Source organism: Rissa tridactyla, chromosome 1 (genome assembly GCF_028500815.1).
Source record: "Rissa tridactyla isolate bRisTri1 chromosome 1, bRisTri1.patW.cur.20221130, whole genome shotgun sequence".
NCBI lineage: Eukaryota > Metazoa > Chordata > Aves > Charadriiformes > Laridae > Rissa > Rissa tridactyla.
Genome location: NC_071466.1, coordinates 181,942,473 through 181,968,790, shown reverse-complemented (window position 1 = coordinate 181,968,790; position 26,318 = coordinate 181,942,473). Strand labels below are relative to the sequence as shown.

General features: G+C 43.1%; 2 protein-coding genes across 3 annotated transcripts in view; both read left to right on the top strand.

The window, feature by feature from the left end:
• Positions 1-1,640, top strand: part of LEMD3 (LEM domain containing 3) — a 53,604-nt gene extending 51,964 nt beyond the window's left edge. The window contains exons 11-13 of the mRNA XM_054191540.1: positions 13-118; positions 261-339; positions 591-1,640. Of these exons, the coding sequence (XP_054047515.1) occupies positions 13-118; positions 261-339; positions 591-754 (349 nt within the window). The 3' untranslated portion in view covers positions 755-1,640. The remainder of the gene's footprint in view (positions 1-12; positions 119-260; positions 340-590) is intronic.
• Positions 1,641-3,797: 2,157 nt separating this feature from the next.
• Positions 3,798-26,318, top strand: part of MSRB3 (methionine sulfoxide reductase B3) — an 88,474-nt gene continuing 65,953 nt past the window's right edge. Inside the window, exons 1-2 of one of the 2 annotated variants that reach the window (XM_054191567.1) lie at positions 3,798-4,043; positions 23,717-23,750. In XM_054191567.1, the coding sequence (XP_054047542.1) occupies positions 3,813-4,043; positions 23,717-23,750 (265 nt within the window). In that variant the 5' untranslated portion in view covers positions 3,798-3,812. Of the gene's footprint in view, positions 4,044-23,716; positions 23,844-26,318 lie in introns of both variants that reach the window. The other variant, XM_054191557.1, reaches the window with a different exon arrangement.

Below are 26,318 nucleotides of genomic sequence, written 5' to 3'. Positions count from 1 at the left end.
TTATTTGCGTAGGGAAATAGGTGATCACTGGCATCTAGCAATTCAAGAAGCAATCTTGGAGAAATGCAGTGATAATGACGGAATTGTTCATATTGCTGTTGACAAAAATTCACGTGAGGTGAGTGTCTTTACAGTAACATCTCCATGCTTTATTTTTATCTTTGTCTGTTGGATTTCTTAAAAAAAAAAAACCAAAAAAAACACCACAAAAAAAACCAACAAAAAAAACCCAAACCCACAACCTCTCTTTCTTCATGCAGGGTTGTGTATATGTGAAGTGTCTCTCTCCAGAGTATGCAGGAAAGGCTTTCAAGGCATTACATGGCTCTTGGTTTGATGGTAAGGAATGGGGGTTTATCACAAAACATGGGTAGAAATGACAGAAGATGGGTGCAGTTGGAGTTCTTTTAAATGGTGAAATGTTTTATATATAAAGTATTGAGCTGTAACAAAAACTGGATCTTTTTATTAGTCATCACCTGGAAAACTAATTTCAGTGTAATGCCATGTTTGTGTGTATTATGTCCTGAAGCAAAACGTAATAATACTGAACTAGAAGGTTTCTCTTTTCCTATTTCTTTGCCTCATAGGAAAGCTGGTAACGGTAAAATACCTGCGACTAGATCGGTATCACCATCGTTTTCCCCAGGCTCTTACTTGCAACACTCCACTGAAGCCATCAAACAAACACATGAACTCTATGTCACATCTGCGTCTTCGGACAGGCACAACTAATTCTCAGGGAAGTTCCTGAGAAGACTTTCTACAACTGCTAGGACTGTTACTTGCTACAGGAATTCTCCTGTTTGGCTGCCGTCTTCCTTTTTTAGTGCTTTTTGTATGTAATACTTTAATGAATTAAATAAAAGTTTGAACGTTCCAGAAATCTTGTTTCCAAAGGGACTTAGCAATGAGGCAGTAATACTGAGCTGACAAAAAAGAAAAAGAAAAAAAATTGCTTCAGGAAGTTTTCCGGGGCTGTAGTAAACCAATGCATTTAAGTTTTGCATGAGGAATACCGAATTCATTATACATTTGCAGATGTGGTGACCGTATTTTTGCACCAAGAAGTGTTTTTGATAATACAAAAGCATGGAGAAAAGAAGACTTCCTGTATTTCCATAGTTTTCCTGTGAAATAAATCTTGTGGGTATTTTGTACCAACCAACCTACAGTTCCTGATGGTGAATAAGTTAAAAAAAATAATTTCTTTTTCAGTCAATATTAGTTTTTTGTTGCTGTATAAGAATCTTTTTCTGCAGCTAGGGTATGGGGAAAGTTAATCTGGCATTGGTGGTTGCATATAAGTGTGAGGGAAAACGAACTGAATGCGGATGTACTAGGTTTTGTATATAAATGTAAATGCTGGTGGTGGCAAAAATGGTTGTGTTCTGTGAGGATGTCTGCATTGAAGCAGTGAATAAGCTTCCTATTTTATTCAAAACCTAATGTTTTATATGGTTTTGGCTGTACCATGACAAGAGGCCAAATACCTTAAAAGTGTTAGATACAGGTTAAATATCTTTTATAAGGTTTATATTAAAATACCTGACTATGATTTTATGTGAAAGGTCTGATACCAATTGTAATGAATTCAAATTTGCGAGCAATAAAGAAGCAATTGGCAGATACTGGAAAAATATTTTGTGAAAAGCTGTATTTATTATTACAATTGCCAGGGCTGTGACAAAATACCATTGGGATTAAGTGATTTTCCCAATACATTATACATTGTTTTAATGAACCAGTTACCCGTTAAAATTTTAAAAGGTACCTACTTCCTTGCAACAATTTTGGCTGATGTGAACTAGAAGTAAAACTGACGGTAAATCTTGTGATTCCAAGCTTTTAAATTTACTAACATTTACCTAGAAGTACAAAATTGTTGCTGAGAAGCTTAGTTGCAAATCGAAGATTATCGCCTTTACTAATCCCCACTCCTACAACAATTTTATCTAATTATCCAGCTAAATATCCTGTAGGAGGTGAGACTGGAAGCACACCAGTCCCACGAATTTTACTGAAACTCACTTTACTTTGTAGATATGATGGATTTGCAGCATGAACTTGCACAAATAATGCACGTTTTTCTTATGGTTAAGTAAACATGATGCACACTATTCTGCAACAGAAAATCCTATTGTGCCTTACCTTTGTGCTTTTGTGGGCACCATGTTTATTATTGGAGAGTTTGTTAACCGAAAAATTTTAAATCCTCAGTTTTATGTCTCAGATGCTAATGAATGAGTATATATAATATATAATCAGCCATGCAGAATTCTACTTACCAAGGACAAGTACATATTTTTGATGGGTAAGTAGATTGTGCCAGGTCTGGTAGATTTTGATGAGTTTTACTATATACATATATGTATAATATACATGTATATGTATTATATATATGTATATAAACTAATTTTGTTGTATTTGATGTGCATCATAGTGATTTGTTAACCTGACCTTAGTGACCCCATCTTGTGACCTGTTGCAAGAGTGAATGTAAAAATAGTTGTGGCATTTTAAAAGGTCGCCTTGATGCAAATGCATCTATCTTGCTTCTAAAATATATTTCTTGTAAACACTGTACATTTTATTATTGTAATATGTACTGTTACGCAGCTTATTTTACCTTAAACTGTTGACCAATATCCCTTCCTGCAAGACAGATGGGAATGTGTATAATACCTGAACATTTGAGAAAAATCAGATGTTTGTTGTAATTTGTCACCCTGTCCTGTAAAAACAAACAAAAAAACCAAAACAAACTCGAATTAAAGGTTTATTAGGGGTTTTTATATGTGTCTCACCTTCCACATATTTGGATGTTTCTCTGACTTGAATACTCTTCTCATCAGGGGCATGAGGGGGGAGGTTAATTCCTCGTAGCCACCGAACTTCTAATGTTGGTTGTGATTTGGAGCTGAACAGCTGGGACTGTGAGCTGAAATACACAGCTTCAGCTTCACTTAAATGAACTTTGTCCGGAATTTGTCCACAGGGAGCGCAGAGGCCTTACCGTGACTCTGGGGAGGCTGCGGTCTCTGATCTGTTATAACTGACAGGGTCTTACTTAGCCTTGTGTTTTCAGCTTATTTCTTGTACTTTGAGATAGAAAAAGTCCTCAAAGGGCTTTTGACAGAGTAACAGAAAACATACTTCCCCTCCCCCGCCCCGTCATTACATTTATGCTATGCTGTTTTAAAATTGTTTTACTGATGATTTGTGTTGGAGGGTTGTAGGGGAAGACCAAAGCAGGCTCTCTGAGCCTTTTATTTACATACATTTGTCCAGCTCACTTTGAGCTCTTCCCTGTGGAAGCTGAGCGGGAGGAGGGAAAATTTCGCTCTAATTCTGTCCGTGCTCCCCCCCGCCCCCGCCTTTTTATTTATATTTTTTTTTAATTTAAGATATCTAAGGGGGGCATTAAGAGCTGTCGTAACTCCGCTGCCCGTGACCAGTTTCGGTGGCTCACCCGGCTTCTGGCCGGCAGCGGCAGCCGCGGACCGCCGCCATGGCCGGGCTGTTCCCCCCCCGCCGCCCTCCCGCCGCGCTCCCCCCGGCCGCCCAGGTAGGACGGGGCCCCTCGGGCGGGGCGGGGGATGCCGGTGCTGCGTGCCCTCCTCTGCCCCGCACGAAAATAATTTTTTAAAAAGCCGAGAAGCCGCTCCCCGTCGATTAAAGGTCGGCGGGTGGCGGGACGGGACGGGCTGCCGGCCCTCCCCGCCGGCTGTCTGGACGCAGGCCGCCCGCCTGCAGCGGCGCCGGGGGCGGCCGCCTCCCAGCTCTGCCGGGCCGGGTGTCTCCCCGGCACCATGTTCATATTTGGCGTTGGCCGCCGGTGCCCAGGAATTTCCCGTCATGCTCCCCGGGCGGCGGGCCCGTCACCGCCATCCCGGGGGGCGGAGGGGGGGGACGGGACGGGACGCGGCCGCCCGCCCGCTCGCTCGCTCGCTCCCTCGGGCCTCCCCTCATGCGCGCTGCGCCGCCGCCGTCGCTCCTCTCCGCGCTCTGCCTGGCGCTGGCGGCCGCCGCAGGAGCCGCAGGTAGGACCCGGCCCTCCGTCTCCCCTCCGGCGCCGCGCCGCGGGGAGGGAGGGCGGGCCGGGGGCTGCGGCGGGGGCGCGGGCGAGGGGAGGAGCGGCCCCGGCGGCGCGGGGGGCCGGGCCGGGCCGGGCCGCACCTGCCGGGGCTGGGGCGGGCGAGGGGCCGGGTCCCCGCTGAGGTGGGAGACCCTGCGGGGAGCGGTGGGAGGGCTGGGGTCGGCGCTCGGGTTGATCCCCCTTTCCCGGAGCCCCTGGCAGGGTTTGTCCGCCCGCCCTCCTGCCCTCCATCCCGGCCGCCGCAGCGGCGGAACACCGGGACACGGCCCAGGCTCCGGCCGCCCTTTGCCCGCCGCTGCCGCCGCTTCTGCCTCGGAAACGAGGTAAATACTTTCTGGGATGGACGGCAGAAGAGTTGGCTCGGTGGAGCGGCGCCTGGCCCGCCGTTCTGCTGCCGTCGCCTGTTCGGTAAATTGTGCTTCGTCGGTCAAAAAAGGAGCTCAAACTTGGCGTACGCCCCCAGAACGGGGTCGCCCTTTTCCGAAGGGAGCTCGGTGCGCTGGCTCGCTGGGTTTGCCCTGGGTTGCGCTGCTGACAAACACGGTGGATGCAAAGTATATAATTTATTTCTTGCTGCCCCCTTTCCAAGTTAACGCAGCTGTACTTGGTGCCTCTTGGTATTCCTGGAAATAGGAATGAGACTCAGTTAAGCTTCCTGTAATCTTTGTCAGACTTGCTAGAAACGCTGGCTTTCCTGCTTGAGCTGAAACTCTAGTCGCCATCCCCTCGGAGTTAAGGTCTGTCTGAAGGCGCGGTGATCTTAAATAGCGGTAACCGTGTATTAAAAATACCAAACCTAACGATGGATCTTTACAGATAAGGCTGTATGTTATCTACGTATAGATAAGGTCTCTGGTTATCTAGCGATAAACATCGGATCCCTGTAAGAGTTCTGACCTTAAACACAGGTTTTAAGAAAGCACAGAGCCTTAGATTATGTATGTTATGCTTTTAGTTCTTTCTCTTTTAAGCTTCCCCTTGTTACTATGAAAATGGTTCTGAAACCGTGCTCTCTTGAAAGATAGATGTCGGAATGAGATACCTGCAATAGGCAGATACTTTGCCTTTCCGATACGGCTTGTTTATGGCAGGGGCAGTCTGTAACGGGGAGAGCCAGTTCCACTCCCACCGTGGCACAGCGCCAATTCATCCGAATCCAGCGTTTAACGCTCGGAATTTGCCCTGTTTGTGTTTCTTGCCCTCGCTGAATTGACACAAGTGCTTGCCCTCTTATTTGCTGATGATTCCCAACTTTTTATTGCACTGCTGCATGCCTTTGCAGTTCGTCATGATTCCTCGTCTGCCAAATTTGGTTGGTAACAGTGCCCTTTAAGTCTGATTCTGGAAGGAGTTTCCATGTGGCTTGTCATCTTAATCAGACGTTTGCTCATAGTTTCTAAAAGAATCGCCTGCCTTACTGTAGACATGGCTTATTTTAGAATAGTATTTCTTAATTGTCTTTTAAATTTTAAATAGGGAATTAAACATCGTGAACAGCTTAACAAGAGTTACTAAATAATCCTAGAATTCTGAGATGAAACAAGATTATTTTTTTTTTAAATAAAGTTCTGCGTTGATTTCTCTAACCCACCAAAGTTAGTGGAGTTAAGCCATATATAGTTCAGTCCAGAATGTGGTTGGTTAGTCCTTTTCCTGCCTGACGTTCCTTGGATCTTTGTAATACACATTTGGAAACACCTTTTAGGAGGAAAAGAAGTATTCTGTTTTTCCCCCAAAAGCAGAATCTTTAAAAATAGTGCCTTTGTATATGGGGTAACGTTTCTATATTTGGTAGCAAAGCCATATAAAGCAGTTGATCCTCGACAAAAATAAAGTCTTTTGACTGAGTGACCTTGCTTATTTTTCCAAGTGGTGGTGGTTATATGCTCTCACAGGAATTTGGTCAATACAGATTTTTATGTTTGTACATCCTGTAAGAATTCCTTACAGCTGTTCGATAAGGGAAACTTGCACATGGGGAAGATATTTGGTCCTTTTCCCTAATATTTATGAAGTTGTGGGAGGATCTTGTTTACCTACTCACCTTCTGTCAGCTTTGTAAGATGATACTTGTTTTGATATCGTTGGAGGTCCAGCCTATTTTATTACATTAGAAATGCGAGAAAATTAAGCTTCCCTTTTAGGTGGATTGTTGAATGTTCCTTTGTTACTTCTTTTAAAAGAGGGGGGAATAGGGGAGAGAAGAGATCGCTCTATTAAGGATTTAATCTTCTCAGCCAGAAGGTTAAGAAGTCTGCCCGTCTGCATCTGACTGGCATCGCTACAAGCCAGCGATGCAGCAAAGCCATCCAATTTTGAGATAGCTCTGTTGAGCTGCATAATTCAAGGGAGTGCGTCCTCATTAAGGAGCAACTCTTAAGCTACACGCAACATTGTACTAGTCATAGGTAGGGATATACAACCCTCTTTCCCCCTTCCTATTCTTTTTCTTTTTTTCATTAAAAGCTGCAGTTTTGGCAGTGCCCAGGCTATGAACTTAAGCTGTGGAGGCTTTAGCTGATGGAAAGGTGGGATAAACTATCAGCCTAATTATAGCTTGGTCTAGCCTTGATTTGTTTAAGGGTTCCTTTAGACAAAAGACCCCCAGAAAAATGGACCCTCAAATTCCTGGTGTATTTATGACAGTGTGTTTAGGAATTACTGTAGAATAAAGTCAGGTATGGATTTATCTTTCCCTGAGTAACTCCGAACTCGGTATGCTTATTTTGGATCAGACTCCAAGGCTAGATGGAAATAGGGTGTTTGTTGCTCTGGAATAATCATGTCCATACATGGAGTTATTTAGAGACTACTTTCTCTACACAAGCCACAGATCTTTAAAGCATAACAACAAAAAACCTGCCAGCTTTTGGGGTGGTTTTTTTTAGTGTTTCATAGAGTAAGAAGTGGCTACAGGTTAACTTTCCCTTCCCTCACTCTTGTTGCTTCTGTAGGATGGTGTTATTATCTTTTCGGATATTTCATTTGCCTCAGAAGGATCTTAGGTTCTCAGTGAACTATTAATATGTACTAGCTTAAAAAAAAAAAAAGGCACAAAACTAGAGATTTAAGTCCTCCTCCGTGGAAATTTGTGAATGTATAACCAACTAGCAGCGTTCTAAAAGTAATTTCCAACCAACCACTTAAGAAAAGGAAGGGAGCACGTATTGCATCATTAACTTCTACCAGAAGATGAAGAATGTCATTCTGGGTTTTAATGGGGATTTTTGTGTCCTTAATCTGTGAAGATGGTGATCCTTATGTTTTGTCTGAAAATAGGGTAGAAGAATTCTTTGGGAACTCCATTTATGGTGAGGTAACTGGAAATTATAATTTATCTGCTTAGCTCCAGCCTTCTGGTTCTCGTTTAGCAACCTCAATTCCAATAGCATTATCTGAAAACCACACAATCAAGCAACTGGTACTGGGAATAAAGAGGCTTTTCTCAGTAAGGACTTTAAGACCTGAGGAATTGAACGACACTAGCCCAAAATAGGCAAGAACAATGCTTAAACTTATAAGGTGCTAACACGGTTTTGCGGTCTTCACGGACTTAAGTTATAGTTCAGCATTGTTTTGTAATATGATTAATAGCACAAGAACTTCTTTTTTTAGGCTGAGCAGTGGAAATGATCTTTCCAGTAAGTTTTGCATTTAAACGTGATTCAGTTTTTGAGCGTTCCCCAGACGAAGTCTAAGGACGGGACTTCTGCAGAGCTCCCCAGTTCGCTCTTTCCTTTCAGTAGCATCCGAACGTCGTGATTAATGATTTCTTTGAAATGTGAGCAGCAGCTTAGCAAAACGTACATGGTGTGCTAACGCATTGTTTTGTTGGGAAGTGTTACCACATCCAAGAAATCTTAAGAGTAATGTAGTGCGTGGCATTTGGAAGTATTTCCCCAGGGGTCTCTTTAACACTGTGTGCTTCCAAACAGGGACAATGCCTTTGCGTTTCACCTGATGGAAAAAAAATCCCCACTACCAGGCAACAACAATAGCGCTGATGGAAAGTAGCTGCCAAATGCCACCACTTTCACTCCGACCGCACAATGAAAATGGAAAACAACCAAAACACAAGGAACCTTAGCAGCTTCCTGGGGAAGTGATCTGTGCCAGCCAAAAGAAAACAGCTCAGAAAGCGTTTGGTCTGGCTGAGGGATTGCCCTGTTCTTGTTCCTCTCTGTTCTCGGGGGAAATCCATGGGGGAGGCTGTGCCTCCAGCTGCACGCATGGAGTGTAGATGATTTTAACCACCACAGGAGGACCTGAGCGGTGGGTTGGCTGGGTGAGAGCCGCATGGATGTCCCTTTCAGTGCGTGCGGCGGGTGTTTGGCAGCATGGTCAGTCTGGCCTTGGGTTTCCTGCAGCTGGTTCAAGAGCAAGTGTTGGTTTGGTGTAAAGTTACTGTACTTGCTCAAATCGGCTAAGAAAAATGGTTAAGTTTGTACAAGCAGGCTTTGCCACCTGGGCCAGATTGTCACCATCCTGCTGCTGGAAGGAAGCTTGAAGTTAAACATGAAACCAATGCAGGTCTCTCTTTACATGTCCTGATGATGAGCAGCCACAGCTTATACTCAGTTCAGGTCGAAGTTGTACTAGTAAGTGATCCAGCCTGAATGATGCCAAAACCAAGGCTTGCAAGTCAGATTGGTCAGGCTTCTACCCCTTCACGCCAACGGCACTGTCAGTAGCCATAGCACGAGTTTGAGGGAGAGAAAGGGGGTAGGACAGGAACAGATGTATAGGCTGTCAGCCTGGCAACTGGTGGAAAAGTTGAGGTGGATCAGCCAGCTGTGTGAAGTTAAAGCCCTGAGATGCAAATTCAGAAACTCCACAAATAAAGTGATTAGGGTTTTCTATAGCTTTGTCATTTCTGCTTTTGAATGACTGCAGAAAAAGAAAATTGGCCCTGTTGGTCAAAGCCTTAGTATTTCACGGCTTGCTGTGGGAACCGCACTTTTAGACTGTATCCTCAATTTTTCCTATTGTTTTTTCAGGATTAAAATCAGTGTTTCATTAGGTCTTTGTATATACAGTGGAAAAATACTCTGTGCTGGCAGCACACCTTTTAACATCTCTTTTCATAAGAGAAACCAAATTGAATTGTCTGCACATTTTTTCTGCGTGCTCTTGCTTTTACTTAAAAGCAAGCACACATAAGGGACAAGATCTCCACCAACTTGTGTAGCAAATCAGTGGCTCACTCAGGAAGGGACCCACCAGATGCTGCTGGTTTCTAATCTTCTACAGAACCTGGCATCTCTCATCCGAAACCACAAGGCAGCTTTGCTACTCGCTTCTGAGCTTGATAGGGTGCTGGGTTGTACCAAACTATTTTAGTGGTCATTGAACCACATGGGGAAGGATTACAGCAGATACTTTGCAAGACCCTAAGACTCTGCCTGTGAAGCCCTTGAAAATGTGAAATGCAGTAACTGTCTGGGGGAAAACAAGCCTTTTTTGCTGCTCTGTTACATATAAATTACAGAGTAGTGCGTTTTTGTCTAACGACAGTCCAGTAATAACTATGACAGTAATATAGACAGTGTAGTAGCTGAGTGATGTAATGCTGTTTAAGACAAGATGCAGGTTTTCAGAGCATTATCCCATCTCCGCAGTCACTCTTGTAGACTAAACAAAGTTCTTAAAAAATTTTTGTGGGGATTTGGTTTTCTGAACTACTCTCTTTTTCAGTTTCTCCTCTAGACTTCCCTCACTTGTCTCTGTCCTACACCCCAAACCAGGAGGATATTCTAGCTGATACCTCACTGCTGCTGAGGAGCAGATTCCTCCCCAGCCCCCGCTATTATGTGTTATGCTTCTCTCTGTAATAAACTCCAGAATGTAATTTGCTTTTTTTTTTTTTTTTAATAGTTTGACACTGTTGGCTCAAATTTTTGTCACTGTAACCTTGACATTCTTTTCTGCAGTACTGCTGCTGGTCTGGTATCCTTCCTTTTGGTTTTGTGCGTTTGAGGATTTCATTTGAAGTTCAAATGTGGTTCTTTGTACTTGGCTGAATTGAATTTCATCTTACTGATTTTTGACCGTTTCTCCAATTTGTTAAGACCATCTTGAGTTCTGCTCAGCTCTTTAGAATCCTTCATAGTCCTTGTAGGTTGGTGTTGCTGCAGTTTGAGTTTGGGTTTTGCTGGGTTTTGACCCATGTCAGTAGGAGAAGTGCTGAATGAGTGTGTTTTTTCAAGCAGCTCTCTGTACCCGTGTTGTAGGACCTTGATCCAGAAGGTGCTTTTCCAGTTCACTCTGTCAAAAAGTATTTTATATTTGAGATCTGTTGGATTTACTGCTTTCCTCCTGCTTCTAAAATAGAAGGAAAGAAGGAAAATATGTTGGTTGATGGAGTTAGATTTTGGCAAGTCAATCTTGGCAGCTTATTGCTTTCTAATTTTCAGTTGCCTGTTTATGGATTGCTTAGTGATTTGTTTCAAAAGCTTTCTGGGTGTTGAAATTAGGCTTATGGCTGTGTAGTTCACCAGTTGCTCTCTTCTCCCTTTTTAAAAATGGACATTGTGAGCTTACTCCTGAGCTTTTGGAAAGGCAAAAGCCTTTTAAAAACCCTTCAAGGTGCTTGCTCCTTTCCAACAAACCCCAGCTTGTTTCCCAAACACTGTAGGATAAATTTCCTGACCTGTTGGAGGAGGAAGAGCAACCTCAGATGAAGGTGGCAGACACACAAGTTAGCTCCGTCATCTGGGAATACAGTGATTCAACATCAACGTGTCTAATTTCTGGTGGTCAGTTGATAGCACCTGAAGTGAGTTCCTAGGAGCGAGAAGGAAAGCTTGAAAGATTTTGGTAAAGTTCTCTCCTTCTCAGAAAAAAAAAAAAGGCAGCTTCAGCAGCTTCATTGAAAAGATAGTTCATTACAGATCCGAGGGACTGTCGTGCTCCACTGACAGTTTGTCTGCAGGGGAAGGTCTGTGCCACAGATTTCAATGGTTTGAAATGAGTCACTGCAACTATTTCATATGATTACCTTTGTTGTTTCTTAAATACTGCCATGGAAGTATATGGGGCAATCAACCTATTTCCTACCTGCTAATCTATTGTGTGTGTTGCTTTCTTTGTATTGGGTTACAAATAGTGAAATAGCAAAATTTGCAGATGGGCTTGACTGATCATAGCTTATGGTTTATTAATGGTCTTATTTGTTTTGCCTAGCAACTACATAAAATTTCCAGACATCTAGATAAGTTCTTTCTCTGAATATCTAAGTACACACATAAATGTAAGAGAATGAGCATCTTTCTGTACAAATATACCAATGCTATAAAAATAACATACCGAACAAATATATCAGAATTCTAAGCAGTAATTATTGTTGCAAAGAACCTAAAGGTGGACATAGAACTAGTATGTCCTTTGTTCGTTTTATTTCGATAAAGGGTGCTGGAGGCTTGCGCGCTTGGCACTGGGAGGAGAAGGGTCCTGTGCTGGGGACTGGGGATACCGTGGGGGCACGTCTGAGGCGCTGAGGAATTTCTCATGTGTTGGTGAGAGCAGTGTGAAATGTCAGGACCAAGAGGGGAATGAGGGACTCCCGATGTTTTAAGTGTAGGATTTCCTTTTTTGGAGTGCGAGTCCAAGTAGGACAGAAACAAACTGTATTTTGGGGCAAGGCTTAATGAAGTTCCTGACAACAGGCTTTGGCAGGACGGGGGCTGCCTGCGGGTGCCTCTGCTGAAGGAAGTGGAACAGATGTCACTTTTAAGAACAGATTATGCAAAGAAAACATCCAAATTTATCTTAGAATATTGAACCAGATGGGAAGCTGAACTACAAAGCCTTGAGACTAACAAAAGGCCGAGGGAAGAGGAGAATGAATTTGGCAGCTGCATTGATTCCCCCGTAACCCTCCAAAACGAGAGGTGAACTGAGCGGTGTGTCTGCCCTGTGAGCCAGCTCTGTGGGCACCCGCAGCCCTGGCCTCTGCTTTTGGGGGGGGCTCTGGCTCTGCGGGGCTGCTGCCAGCCCTGGAGTGTACATCTCGGGGGGGCTCTGGCAGGACTGTGGGGCTGCTGCCAGCCCTGGTATGTGCATTTGGGGGTCTCCAGAAGGACTGTGGGGCTGCTGCCAGCCCTGGTATGTGCATTTGGGGGTCTCCAGAAGGACTGTGGGGCTGCTGCCAGCCCTGGTGTGTGGATCTAGGGGGACTCCAGCAGGACTGCAGGGCTGCTCCCGGCCCCGCTGTGTAAACTTAGGGGGTATCCGGCAGGACTGCAGGGCTGCTGCCAGCCCCGGCATGTGCATTTGGGGGGCTCTGGCAGGACTGCGGGGCTGCTGCCGGCCCTGGCATCAGCAGGCAGCATCGCCCCTGCCCGCAGGTGGCTCACAGCTGAGGCAGCGGGAACTGACCCTGGAAATAACTCCAATATTAGCCGTGTCATACGCTCACTCTTAACAAAACAGGAGAAATTATTTCTGTTTTTTTCCCAAAGGTAGGTACTTCTTGCTGCGCAGAAATGTTTTGCATGGTTACTGTTGGCTACAAGTCCAGCTGGCAGGTATAGGATGAGTGTTGTTGTCTTTTGAATGCATTCAGGGTTGGGAAATGTGAATTGAAAAAGCTGTAAGATTTAATATCTTCAGTCAATTAAAAGAGGTGGAAGAGACACCTTCACATTCTGGTCATTTGAGAGAGAATTAAAGAGAAGGGAAATAATCAAAGCAGGTTTTAAAGTAATTCATTTAGCTAGAATTAATACTTCTTTTGTTCATTAATTGAAAAATAGCTTTAGGATGCCTAGAGGTGGAGATGCTTGTGCCCTGCTTCCAGTGTAAATATATTTAGCTAATTAAAAAACCCAAAATGCTATGTTTGTTGCACTGGAATGAAAATCGGAATTCAGCCACACAAATTCCAAGTAACATTTTCCATTTTAAAAAGTTTGTCTTCAGACATTTTCTCTTGTAAGAATGAAAAAGAGTCCTGAATAAATGTTTTTCTCCCAGTAATTGCCTAAAGACAGGTAGATGTACATATAATCCTGGTTATTAAATAGTGGCAGAAAGTTTCCTGTAAAGTTATATATTTCTTGCTAATCAACATACTTAATGATAGCCTAACCAAGTGAAGATTTGTTTTAAGAAAATGGTGTTACAGAAATTTAAATAGAAGTATTAGTTAAATTAATCCACCTTGGGCAGTGGTTTAAAATCAAATAGTCTTTATATTTGACTCAAATTTATTGCTGTTAGGACAGAAATAGTTTTCTTTTCTCTCTCACTTTTCAGTCATTGACATTCAGTATTAACTCATCTGATTGTGCTGTAAGTGCGAAGAATATTTAAAGCATAATGATAAATACTCTTTCCTTATTTGCTGTAGTGTCTTCTCACTGATATTCATAAAAATAAAAGTACATCTCTGACTAGGGAAGACTTATGAGTTTCTGTTTGACTTGATGGAATTTTATTTTGGTATGCATTAGTTGTTCTTTTAGTTATTTTTATTTTCAACTGCATAAAAGTTCTTTGGTTTCAGGATGGTTAATGTTACCATTACAGTGTGTGAGACATTTTTTAATGTTTTTTTTTTTGTGCAGTATGAGAATTTCTTCATGCTATAATTTTTTTAAACTATTTTTGGATAAAAGGCTGAGGCTTTCTTGTATATTCACAAGGCTGCTCCGCATACCATCATGACACAATCTAGGTGATCAAAGGTATATTTTTAAAGAGTGCTTTTATTCTGTTGACATATGCATAGACTTCTGCGTGCTGAGGATGTTATTTGAAGGCTGTTGCTTGAAGGATAACCCATGAGCAATATCTAATTTTATGAAAGGGACGTGGCTCCTCTCTGTGGTGATGAGCGGTATTGGTTTTTAGAGAAAGCCACGTAGAAAATTTCCATGTAAGGGAGACTGCTGGGGAGAGATTGGCAGCTATGATATCTTTGACTCGAAATGCTTTTCTAGTAGCTGAGATGATAAAAAAAGAAACAACCAACCCGAATTGGTCTGAAATGCAGTTATGCCAGCTAACAGAGAGATCATAACTAAATTTTATAAACCCCATGCCTTACTTACAAGCTTTTTTACAAAATATGAGACAATACTTAGGTCTCATTCACAGTCTGATCTAAAAAAAGTTATTTTCTCATGTAGTAAATTATAAAAACGCAGGGAGATAATTCAGCTTTCAAATGGTTTGTGCTGAAGAATTGAATGCTGAATGAAATGTCACAGGCTGATGTCAGGATAGGGGTCTTTTGCAGTAGAACTTTATTTCTCTAGTAGTTTATATGCACATTATGTGTCTGTAAATGTAGATAGATATTAGCACCAACCACTTTTTCAATTAAAAGAGTTTTAAATATCTTAAAAACCTGCTGACTGTAGACTCACTGATTGGTAATTTCTTATATACACAGTAATAACCCCGCGGCATTTCATCCCGCGGCTCCCTGCTGTGGCAGGGAGCATTGTTTCTTTGGGTTTTTTTATTCCCTGATACAGATTTTACTCTGAGAAGTCATTAAATAGGAGGCCAAAGCCATGACTGAAATCACCATTGTCTTTAGCTCTGATGTGTTCGGGGACCTTGTCTCCTTCAGTGGACTAGTAAGTGTCATTTCTACATTTCCTTACAGTGCCTCATAAAACAGGGTCATCAAATGCAGCTCATCTGCGGTGTTTCAGGATTCAGCTTCTTTGTGCAGCAGAAAAGGCAGCTTCCATCACCCCTCCCGCACTGCAGCCCCTCTGCGCTCAGCAAACTACTGCAGGGCAGGGTTTCACTTGTCTGTCTCATTTTAGGACAAGTGAGAGAATGCTCTTTTCAAGAGTTTTTGATGTTTAAGGTTGGAAGTCCTGTTAAGTCATACCATTTCTCAGCTGGAGGCTTTCTCTTTGCTTCATTTTTATGAGATATTCTACCTAAGAGGAATGGCCGGTATCACATATCTATTGTGTATCGTTAGCCAGGCAAATAAGCTTTGTAAGCCGAGGAAGAAGTCCACTCAGGTATGGAGCACTGTGTAACACAATTTAAAAGAACTCCAATTCCAAATGATGTATTTGTTTAGTCTTCAAAATTAGTCTTTTTTTTTTTTTTTCTTTGAGAAGTAAAAACTAGTACAAAGTTGTTTCAGAAAAGCAGAATAGAAATTCCTGTGGAAAGGCTTCTGTTCACTGCTAAAAAATAAAGTTGTGTTTCACCTTCTGATAAATGATGTATGGGATTTGTCCTGAAATTAAAAACAGAGAGAATAGAAAATTTGCTAGCTCTGCCTTGGTAAGCTTGACAGGGCAAATATTGGCGGAGAGGGAGAGCATACCTACTCAAATCGACCTGATAGTAAAAATAGGTATCATGTCTTCAGTGCTAGGGTAGCTCCATCCACAGCAGTAACACAGAAGTTTTTAAACTTTGTTTTTTCTTTTAGTACTGAAGATGATTTCTTTATTGGTGAGCAGCGCAAAAAGCTTTCAGGCTTGCCAGTAGGAATTGTTAAATTAAAAGGTTATTTCCAGAACACTTGTATCTCATCATCTGAGCACCAGAAGCAATTAAATCTTCACCACTGCACTGGAGACGACTGCCTGGAATGGAAAAGATTAGATATTTTTCAAGATGTTGAAAGGATCGTGATTCTCAGAAAAGACCCATTTAAGAATAGTTTATGACCATTGCAGTTATAAACTCACTGCCGTAAAAGGAATGGGCTGTATGTTGGCAGGCCACCAAGTCAGGGAAAATGAAAGTGCAGCTCAGTGCTATTTTGGTGCATCAGCTCTGGGAGGAGCAGGAATGGGTGGGGCGGGGGGGGGGGGGGAGGGGGGGGGAGGGAAATCCCAATTGACCTATATTTATTCTCCTTTGGGAAGTATTGCCAGTCATAACTATTGGGAAACGGTCTGCAAATGACAGATGTGCGAGTGCTTGCAAGGCTCAGGGCCTCGCTGGTTTCGGCCCTTATCCAAGGATGCTCTTTTGTCCCAGGCTTGGGACTCCTTACTTGTCTTGTCTCTTCCTCTCCTTGGGATCTCTCTGCTTTGTCTTATCTCTTTGCAGTTTCATCCGTTGCCCACAAGGCTTGCAGTGTTTCGTCTCTACACTAATGAAATCTCCTTCCATTTTACACCCCTCCGTAAAGACCAAGCCAGAGTCCCTGGAGCAAGGATCCTCTTCTGTGTTACTTAAAGGAGAATTAATTAACCCCCTCCTCCCCTTGTACTCAGTGTAGCACAGGTGTCCTCTTCATCACCACTGTATGAGCCATGTCCTTTGGCTGTTCAGAGGGGAACAGTACCACTGCCCTGCGGTGTATAAACGTTATGTAGTAAAATAAGGAGAATTCAGGCTCGCAGTTCTCCCTTTCATGGGAGCAGTTGCAGAACAGGGAGGCATTAATGCGCTTTTCCCTTTCTCACTTTTTAGGAGGGTACAACCTTTGAAAACACTTTTGTTTTGACTATCCTCTCGGTTATCTCAGGCCCCCGGACACACCTCTGGGCTTTAGTTACACCAGCCTCTTTGTTGTCAAACTGGTTTTTCACTAGCTGGAGAGAGAAGCAATGCAGCGGCCAGTCCAGCATACAAAATGGGGTATTCCTGTAAGGGATTGAGAGCTTCCCATCTTTGGCAGCTGACGATAGAGAGAATGTTAGCTCAATTTAGCTCTTTGTTCTCTGCTCAGATGTAGTGTTTTTCTAAGTATAAATAGTTCTTCTATTCTGGATAACTGTTCTAATATAAACGTAAACTCACAGACATACTGAGCTCTACCTCCTTACTTAGCATATTTTTTTCTCAACAATGGAAGTCAGTGAAATTATCCTGAACTGTGTGCTAAGGTTTCAGAATCTGGCTTATTTTCCAAGATTTTAATGGTTATTTTAGTGGAAAGATAATCAGTTTAGCCTGCGCGATAATCTAAAAATCTGTTGTGGAAATCTCATCTCTCTTAGATGGAGGAGCAAAGTTTGGCTAATAAAACTGGGACTAAAGGCTGCACTCCTAAAAAGATCTCTGATTCACCTCAGTGGGAGGCTTATACGCAGCCTAAGGATGGAATATGGAGGGTGATTAGTCCCTAAGGCTTTGCTTGTCACTGTATATCACAGAGTGGGACTCAGGGGGAGCAGGTGAGAGTATATACGTTCCTGCTATAGGGAGAGCAGTGCTTCCATGCTGTCTGATCCCTCCTCATCTGTTTTTCCTGCTTTCTTCTATTTCTTTGTCTGATCTCAACCTCAAGACTTCTCTTCTTTCTCCCCCACTCCAGCTGTTAAAATGATGAATACAGAAGATATTGCTACTGAAGCTTCCCAGCTAGAATATGAAAAAGATACAACCAATATCATTAATAGACTAGGCCATATTATCCCACTTCATGAGGGGTGAAGGGTCTGGAGCACAAGTCTTGTGAGGAGTGGCTGAGGGAGCTGGGGTTGTTTATCCTGGAGAAAAGGAGGCTGAGGGGAGACCTTATCGCTCTCTACAACTGCCTGAAAGGAGGCTGTAGCGAGGTGAGTGTCGGTCTCTTCTCCCAAGTAACGGGCGATAGAACAAGAGGAAACGGCCTCAAGTTGCACCAGGAGAGGTTTAGACTGGATATTAGGAAAAATTTCTTCACGGAAGGGGTTGTGAAGCATTGGTACGGGCTGCCCAGAGAAGTGGTTGAGTCACCATCCCTGGAGGTGTGTAAAAGATGGGTAGATGGTGGTGCTTAGAGATATGGTTTAGTGGTGGTTTTTGTCGGAGTTAGGTTGATGGTTGGACTCGATGATCTGTGAGGTCCCTTCCAACCTAGGTGATTCTATGATTCGTGTGATGAAGAGGGCTGGCATGTGGGCATGGTGAGGAAGCCGTGGGGCTCAGCGGTTGCCTGCTGAGCCCCTTCCAGCTTGATCAGCCACGGCGGATGCTGTGCTTGGTGTGCCCGGGCAGGCGCACACACACCCGCCCCAGCCCTGCCTGCTGATACTGCACTTCATGTCATGAGACATTGAATATACTCCTCTGTTAAGCACTTTTCTGTTCCTGCTGCAAATGGTCGTTCCTGTAAGTAAGGGCCATTAAAGCATCTGTAGGTGAATCTGACAGTATCCTAAATCATGTGCTAGCCAAACTGGTATTTGAAAATCTCTTATGTGTCAGACTGCAGGTTCTGTATTGCAGAAAGGTGTATGTTTTAGGTTTGGATTTCTATGATAAATACACTCATTTGCTATGGGAAGGGTGTAAAAACAAAATCCAGTGTAAGAGAATATGTAAAATTCAAGAAAGCAAAAAGGTTGTAACTTCACTGTTTATGCTCCTTTCTAATGGTAGTACTAACTTCAAGTTTAAAGCTTGACGTTTCCTGGTTTTCCTCTCAAATATTATGAGGTATGGCAGTAATTACCTCTTTTTATCAGGGCACAATGTAAACTTCCTAAAAGTAGACTGGATTGCCATTCAGTTTGCACATTCCAGCACAAACAGCTATGGAGAACATGCTTTAATCGAGAGTGTAAAAAGTGAAGTGGGAATTCAGGTCTAATACTTCTGACTTCTGTGGCTGTAACTGAGAAGCTAGTATTGTATGAGGAGGAGAAAAAAGTATAAAAGTATATGCAGACAGGAGTGCAAGTTAAATGCTACAGTTCTTTTGTAGACCCGTAAGGCTAACATAATTAAGTTTGGTGTTTTTTTTTTTTAAAGTGTTTTATGCCTCTTTGATAAACCTTTGAGAAGCTTATATTTATAATTATCTTTATGATGTTTGGCTGCACGTTGTTAGCTGTTAATGATGAAAGTATTTTACTCTCATCAGATAGTGAGCTTTTGCAAGGTATTTTAATAGCAGATCACAAAATTGTGAAGACACCTTGTTTGCATTATCAATGGATGTACAAACGCGTGAAAATCCAGAGCCTAATATCTCTCGTTAAAGGTGAATTTCCAAAGGTTTTGTCAATTACCTTTACAAATTACAAATTCATGCCGAACGCTTCAAATGCAGTACAATGCGTTGAAGCATGCAGTTGTCTAAAAATATAATTATAAAGCACAAATGCCTATTCACGGGGTATGTGGGTTTTGAGGGCTGAAGGCTTGTTGTTCTAGCAGGCTGTTGGGAGGGTAGGACAGAAGGGATGCATAGCCCAGGCAGTGCTGTGTGTATGTGTGTGAGGAGAAAGCTTAGTGCACTGCAAAGGGTGCTAGTTTCAGGATCAGATATCTTCTTGGATCACAAGGGGGAACCGGAACTCTTCCCTTCTTTCTCTGATAAATAATCAGCAGTCCTCATGCCCCTGCTGAGAACTTTTCCGGCGGTCCAGTCTCCTGCCACAGCTGGGAGCTCAGTGATGGTTATTGGATCAGACCCCATTAAACATCTCCTTATAAGCTATTAAACATTACCTTTACCCTACCCCCTCCCCTTAGCACACACCATGGCAAACCTAACATACCACAAACAGTAAAGTCCCTAAAAACTACCAAGTGCAATGTGGGGAGCAGGAGAGACCGAGGCCTTTGGTGTTAGGAGAGAATGTGTCACGGGAAAATGTCTAGGGAGTAAATAACTGTTTAGACACAGAAATCCATGATACACTGAAATTCCTGCTCATGCAGTTCTCTCTAGGCTGCACTTTCCGTTCCTGCAGTGCCCCGTGGTTGCTCTGTTCTGTCTGCTGAGTCTGACTGGCAGCAGCTTTAGGTGAGCAAAAGCCAAATAAAAAAATAAATCCAAATGCTAAAGCTGGAATAAATGTATACATTAAATATTCCTCTAAGGTTTATCAGTGAAACACTTGGTTATAGTTTGATTTATGTCAAAATAATTAAATAAATAAAACCTTTGCAAAACAACTGTTTGAACTTATTGCTGGACTGGAGAAACTTAACAAAACAAATAGTAATTAAAATTAAACTGTTAATGTAACACTTGAGTATAGAAGACTCACAGGCCTTTACTGTCTTCTAACTTCTGGCTGTTTGGTTTTCTCCAGTGTGGCAGTATTTTTCCTCTTGTGCTTTTTCCAGTGACATAGAAATTCCTGACATAAGAGCCTGGCTCTTTGGCTAGTGTGTACCTATCTCTAATTGTTTCCTGCCCTCAAAATGGGGCCGGAGACTTGGGGGTGGGGAAATTGGGGTGGAAAAAAAAAAAAAGTAGAAGCCTCACACCATGAAGGTCTCATTATTGGGGCAAGAAAAAAAAGACAGTTCCCTTAAGAATTTGTGTTATTTTTTAATTTACTAGTAAAGGGCTAAAACTTTGCATTTTCCTTGTGAGAGCTGGGACTCCCACGTAATTTTAGGAACTCCGGACCTGAGTTGTCAGGAAAAACACTGAATATGGAAAAACTTAAACCAATGTTATCAGCTCCCGAGACCCTTGATGTTTTCCTTACAGGTCTTAACAGCAAGATGTGATAATATCAGAATTTAATCTCTCAAGTTGTCCCTCTTCCAAAGAAATTTCTCTAGTTGCAGATAGAGGTTGAGAAAACATAACCTGAGTAGGTACAAAGTTCTTAATTTCCGAAGGACAAATTTGACAGACCCCCTATGTTACTTTCTAACAAATCATGTTTGCTTTGGGGCAATTATTTTGCAATTGACAGTATAGAATCTCTTGAAAGCTGGCAGTACTTTAACATATGTCAACATCCTAAAAGGAAGGCTTTCCTGGAGTTACAATGTGTATCATCCTAGCAAAAGGCTCCTGAAGCCCACCCAGTGATGCTGTTACTGCTATATTTGTCTGATCTATATTTGTAAGATTTACAGGCTACCTCTGAGGATAGTGTCCATCTTACGAGAGCCAGAGAGATGAGAGATCCACGCTGGCCCACGTTGTGCTAGGTTAAAGAGTGAAGTGTGGTGAAGGGGCTCCAAGAGGTCTGGTGACACTGGGGGACAACTGTGGAGGAGCCAGCGGTGTCCTGGGTGTTGCAGGCAGTGTAGCAAGCACCATGTGTTTAAAAAAAAAACCAAACACCAAAACCACCAACCCACCAAAACCCCAGAAGTAGTAGTGATGTATAAAAGTGATGTATACAGTGGGGTGCTGTGCCGGCATGGCTATGTCCCCTCAGGGATGAGGTAGCACCTCCAGCACCAGCACGGGGTCTTTGCTTAACCTGGAAAGGTCTGGGTGTGCACAGCACAGGAGTTTAAACCACCTGTAATGATATTTCCAGGATGGTGTTTTCCTCCCATGTTTCTTGTCGTGCTCTGGCTGTTCCCATTTGGTAAACTTGAGGCACAGACCCAGTTCCTGAAGCTGCTGAAGGCTCTGGCCAAGCTTGCGTCTGCTGCAGTAAGAGCAGGGGAAAGATCTTAACCTGTCGCAATGACATCACTGTCATTCTCCATCAGCCTGTTCTCTGTGCCTGTGCAGACAGGTGTGTGAAGCACCTCCAAACCAAATGCATTAATTGCGGGGAGAATTGACTTTGCTCTTCTCTTTACTGGTTCTTTACAAGCGGTTCTTAACCCTGGTCCGTAAGCACCCTGTGGCAAGGCTGGTGTTTGTGTGCCCGCGGTACCTGGCACTGGGAGCTCCCCTCTTACTTCAAGTTACTGGGCATCTCTGTAGCGTACAGAGTAAATAAAAATAGCAATCAAAACGTCAGCAATAAAAGAATAAAATGCTAACTGCAATAAAATACTTTCATGAATGCTCAGTTATGTTTTATTGGGCTTTCAGGACTTATATATCCTCTGAGTCTTTATGAATACTTGAGACTAAATAACAACATTTTGGTGAACGCTGAAATACTTGACATTTTCAAGAGGTCAGGATCTATTTTGCAGTCCTCGGGAATTTCAAACAATTTCCTTTAAACTGTTTACACTTGCGGGATTTAGGGTCCTGACGGAGGGGAGCAGGGAAGCGGTGTTGGTGTGGGAGGTCGCTCCAGGACCACGGAGGAACGTGTCTGTGGGCTGCGGGATGCAGGCGGGGAAGGTGCCACGGCGTGGACCCCCAGAACGGCTGTCGGGGCTCCTGCTCTGGAACAGCCGCTCCGCGCAGTCACGCCGACGAGGGTTTCGGGGGGGCCTCGTGGAAGGCTGCGCCCCCGCGGCCGGGGCACCCGAGCGGTGCGGGGCCGGGGCCGCCAGGCGGCGCCGGCGGGGGCGAGCGGGTGCCGCCGCCGCCGGAGCGGGACTTTGTCCGCCCTTCGCCCGCCGCCGGGGCGCGGAGAGCGGCGGGGGGGCGGGCGGTTCCCCGCGGGGCAGCCCCCTCCGCGCTACCTGCGGACCCCGCGTCTTTCGTTAGCCGGGAGTCCGCTCGGGAGGGGGTTTATTCGCCTTTCGTTTAAAAGCATCTCTGCAGTCACTCTTGGCAATGACATGTGCGTTTCTGCGAAGTGGCTCTCTCGGGCCGCCCGGCGCCCACTTTCCCCCCGCCGCACACCCCCCGCTGTCCCCCGCTGGCCGCCGCTCGTCGCAGCACAGAGGCGCTGTGAGAAGGCAGAGTTCAGGCACGTTAACGCGGGCACGTTTCCATCAGACGTGCTCCAGAGCAGTTTGGTACCATGCAGGGCTGGGCGCTGTGTGCTTGTTCTTCAGGATGGGACCGTGCTCAGCTTCTCCCCGGCTGGGTGAATGCCCGGGACAAACCCCGGCTCTGGGCTGTAGCACCCTGCCGCCCTTCTGCTGTGATTCAAAAACAGAAGGAGGGCAGCTGGGAGGAGGCTGGGAGTCCTGCCCTTCTGCTCATTAGCCACCCGGGGCTTAATCCTGCTTCCACCAGAGTCCATGAGAGCTTTGTTACTGATTTTGGTGGGGGTTGGCTCCGGTCCCCGATGCCACATAATCTTCTGAAGCAAAGAGGCAAAGCGGCTATGAATGGCTGGGCTATAAGGCAGCTGCATTTCCTCTTTCCTACGTGGGTAAATGAAACAATTAGTATTCATGCATTAAATCCTTCTAAAATAAAATCTTGCGACTGCCGTCTCTCCGTTTGCTATATTTAAACTGGCCGGAAGATTGTTTAAATATATCTCATGGACAGTTTACAATGAGAATTATTTCCTGCCTTTAAAAAAAAAGAAGTTGTGGTTTTAAGATATCTGGCTAGTTTATTACAATGAAATGTCACGTTTCTCAAGTCATCAAAAGAACAATTTTTAGCAATGACTGGTTTCCAGCATTCACCCTTCAGAAATGTTGCAGAGTGTGATTTTGCTTTCAATAAAATAAATAGAAAAGCCTTCATGTTTGATCTGCCGGGCATTCCTGGGTGTTCAAAGCAGGATTGCTGCTATCTAGCTGAGGTCCTGAGGTTTCTCCCTTAGAACCTCTGCACTTGTGTGACCATGTAGGTTGCCACCCTGAGTTGCTCCAAGTTAGGTATCTAAAGCAGCTGTTGTGAATGCTTCCTATGAAAATTACCCCTCCCTCTCACTTGGTAACATAGAAAGTTGTTTCACTGAATACTACGTAATATATATCAAAATATTAGGGGTGTGTGTCAGAATGGGCTAAACTTACTAAGAAAAGAAGTGCATTTAGAATTGTACTTCCATGTGGTGGTCTCATAGAATTGTAAGCATTGTTTTTTCTGTGAATGTATCTTAACATTTTTGATGTTTTAATTTGTTCTCATCTTTTTTTTTTTTTTTTTTTTTTTTTTTCTTCCCTACTCAGCTCTTGCCCCTGTTCTTTGCCTCTGGTTTTGTTGGTGAGGATATCACAGTGATGTCTGCATTCAACCTGCTGCATTTGGTGACAAAGAGCCAGCCAGTGGCCCTGCGAGCCTGTGGGCTTCCCTCAGGTTGAATGGGTGCTGCTTGTTGTGTCATGCGTAATGAAGGCCCTTTTAGGAATGGGTGTCTCTGCTGCAGGAAACTGGTGTGCTATGGGTTGCTCTGGTTTGTTTAAATTTTCCTTTGAACCAGAAGTTTGTTTGCTTTTTTTCTGGTAAAAGTCACTGGCTTGGGTGAGGGTTTTCATATCCTAGATTTTAGGATGCTCGGAAATGCTCTCCGGCTTCCTTGTCCAACATATTCTCTCTCTCAAATTTTATATTATTTTCCTCATTCTTCCCACAAACAGTGGAATGAAACTGAAAATCAGTTGTGTTCAATGCCATTTAAAAATTTTTTTAAAAGATGCATAACGGAATTTAGCATATGGATTGCTGTTAAATCATATAACTTAAAAATATTTTCCAGAATCTTTAGCAGTATACTATAGTTACACTCCATGTATCCCTTTTTACATTTTTATTATAAATAAAATATGTTGCACAAAAAAATACGTACAAAATATGTGCAGAATTTAAAATGTAATTCTTTCATTTGTCTGACAGCATATTCTTTAGTTATGGGACGCTTCTCTAAAGAAATAAATGGAAACATGCAATTTAATGCCCAGATGCAGCTGCAGTTTTCATATAATGTCCAGTTTCTGCCATTAGGTCTGTGAAGGGTGCCATAAGACCCCATCTTCATGAATTCGTTATATCATGAAAACCTTGAACCTAATGAGTATTTCGTGTTTCACTTCAACAGCAACAATATCTGTAATGTCTGCATAATAACATCAGCGTGCGTGGTTATGTAGGAGAAAATAAAAGCTGCGCTGCGTCAATTGTGAAGGTTACTAGGGATTTTCTTGACACCCAAATAAAAATGATACAATCCTGGCTGATCAGCGTTTGAAGCATCAAAAAAGAACTAGCTTGGGTGTTTGTACTACACTCACAACCAGTTCATAAGGGTGCAAAATGTTAGGAGCACTTTTTCCCAGATCTGGACTTAACAAGCATATGGGGGTGATGTTTTAAAGATTTTTTCGGTGATAAGACGTCAGTTTTCAAGCTGATGGATTTTTCTAAAGCTGATTACATTTTATTTGAACTAAATCTGAGTCCAATTTTTGCAACATTTGTGTTCTGTTTCCCCCCACATGTGCACAAAATTCCCATTAACCTAGATAGGAGCTGCAAACACATATTGAGGAAGAGAGAGAATAGCCCACATTGTGTCAGCCTGACCTTGGTTTCCTGTTATATTTGCTGCTGAGCCAGATTTAAAATCCTAAAAATATAGGGTAAGCAAATTTCCTTAGCCCTCATTATGCACCTTTTGATGCGTGCTCGTATTGCTGATGTCTGCCTTAAAACGGGGGCGCTCAATCTTCTGGCCATTTTGTTCCTGCTCTGAAAAGGAGATCTCAAAGTTGGTCAGCCAGAAACACGGCCCGTGGGAGGCTTTTTCTATCGCGTACCTGTTTGCGAAGCATTGGGTTAGCTATTGTGGCAAATTGTTTTTCTGGCAAAATCCAGTAGTCACATTTTGGAATAAAAACCTCTTAACACTACTTTTTATTCCTGTGCCTTTGATCTATAACTGTGCAAACATTAATAGACTGAGTTCCACTGACTGGCTACTTCTTTTATATACGTGTGCGCATATATATAAATATATATATTAATATATATATATGTATAAAATAAGCCCAAATTCATCTGCTAACAGTGGAATAATATACAATCACATATCTCACATATTTTAAGAGTAATCTAAATTCCCCAGATGCTTATAAATTAACGTAGGCTTGCTTTGCCTTCGGTTTGGTTTTTTGTGTGTGGTGTATTGAGGGGGTTGCAAGTAAGTGGTATAGCATGTATCAAATTAATCATGGGAATGAGATCTAGAGCCAACATCTGCTTAAATGCCACAATGCACTGTGACTTTAACTTTTGAACATGCAGAAAACGCCCCGAGTTCTCACGATTTTTTTACAACGTAACACTTTAAGTTAGTACTTTTCCCACCACTCGGTTCTGTGCGATTTGCAGCTCTGCATCCACGCCGCCATGCTGTGTGCCCGCTGAGTCTGGAATGGTGCAGAGTTTGGTCGTCTTCTGGTTGAAAGGCAAATTCCGTACAGAAAGAGATTTTCTAACCTTCTGGAACCTCTGCCCTCTTAGCATAAGGGAGCAAAGTGCCAGCACAGCTGTAAATCGGGCTTTGAAACACAGTTTTAAACTCCATGCAGTTAAATATTTGCAGGACAACAAATTAAAGTATCATTTCAATTTCTGTGCTTGGAATGGTACCTCTGACCTTCCTCTAAGCAACAAAGTAATACAGTGCAGTATTTACTTTATATTTAATATAAAGTTGTAGATGTAGATCAGAAATGAGTGGGTTTTTTTTCCAAAAGATAAATGAATGAAATAATGTTACGAGGTATCTTAGAATAGGGATGACCGTCTGTCTCTTCTTTGAAACACTATTTT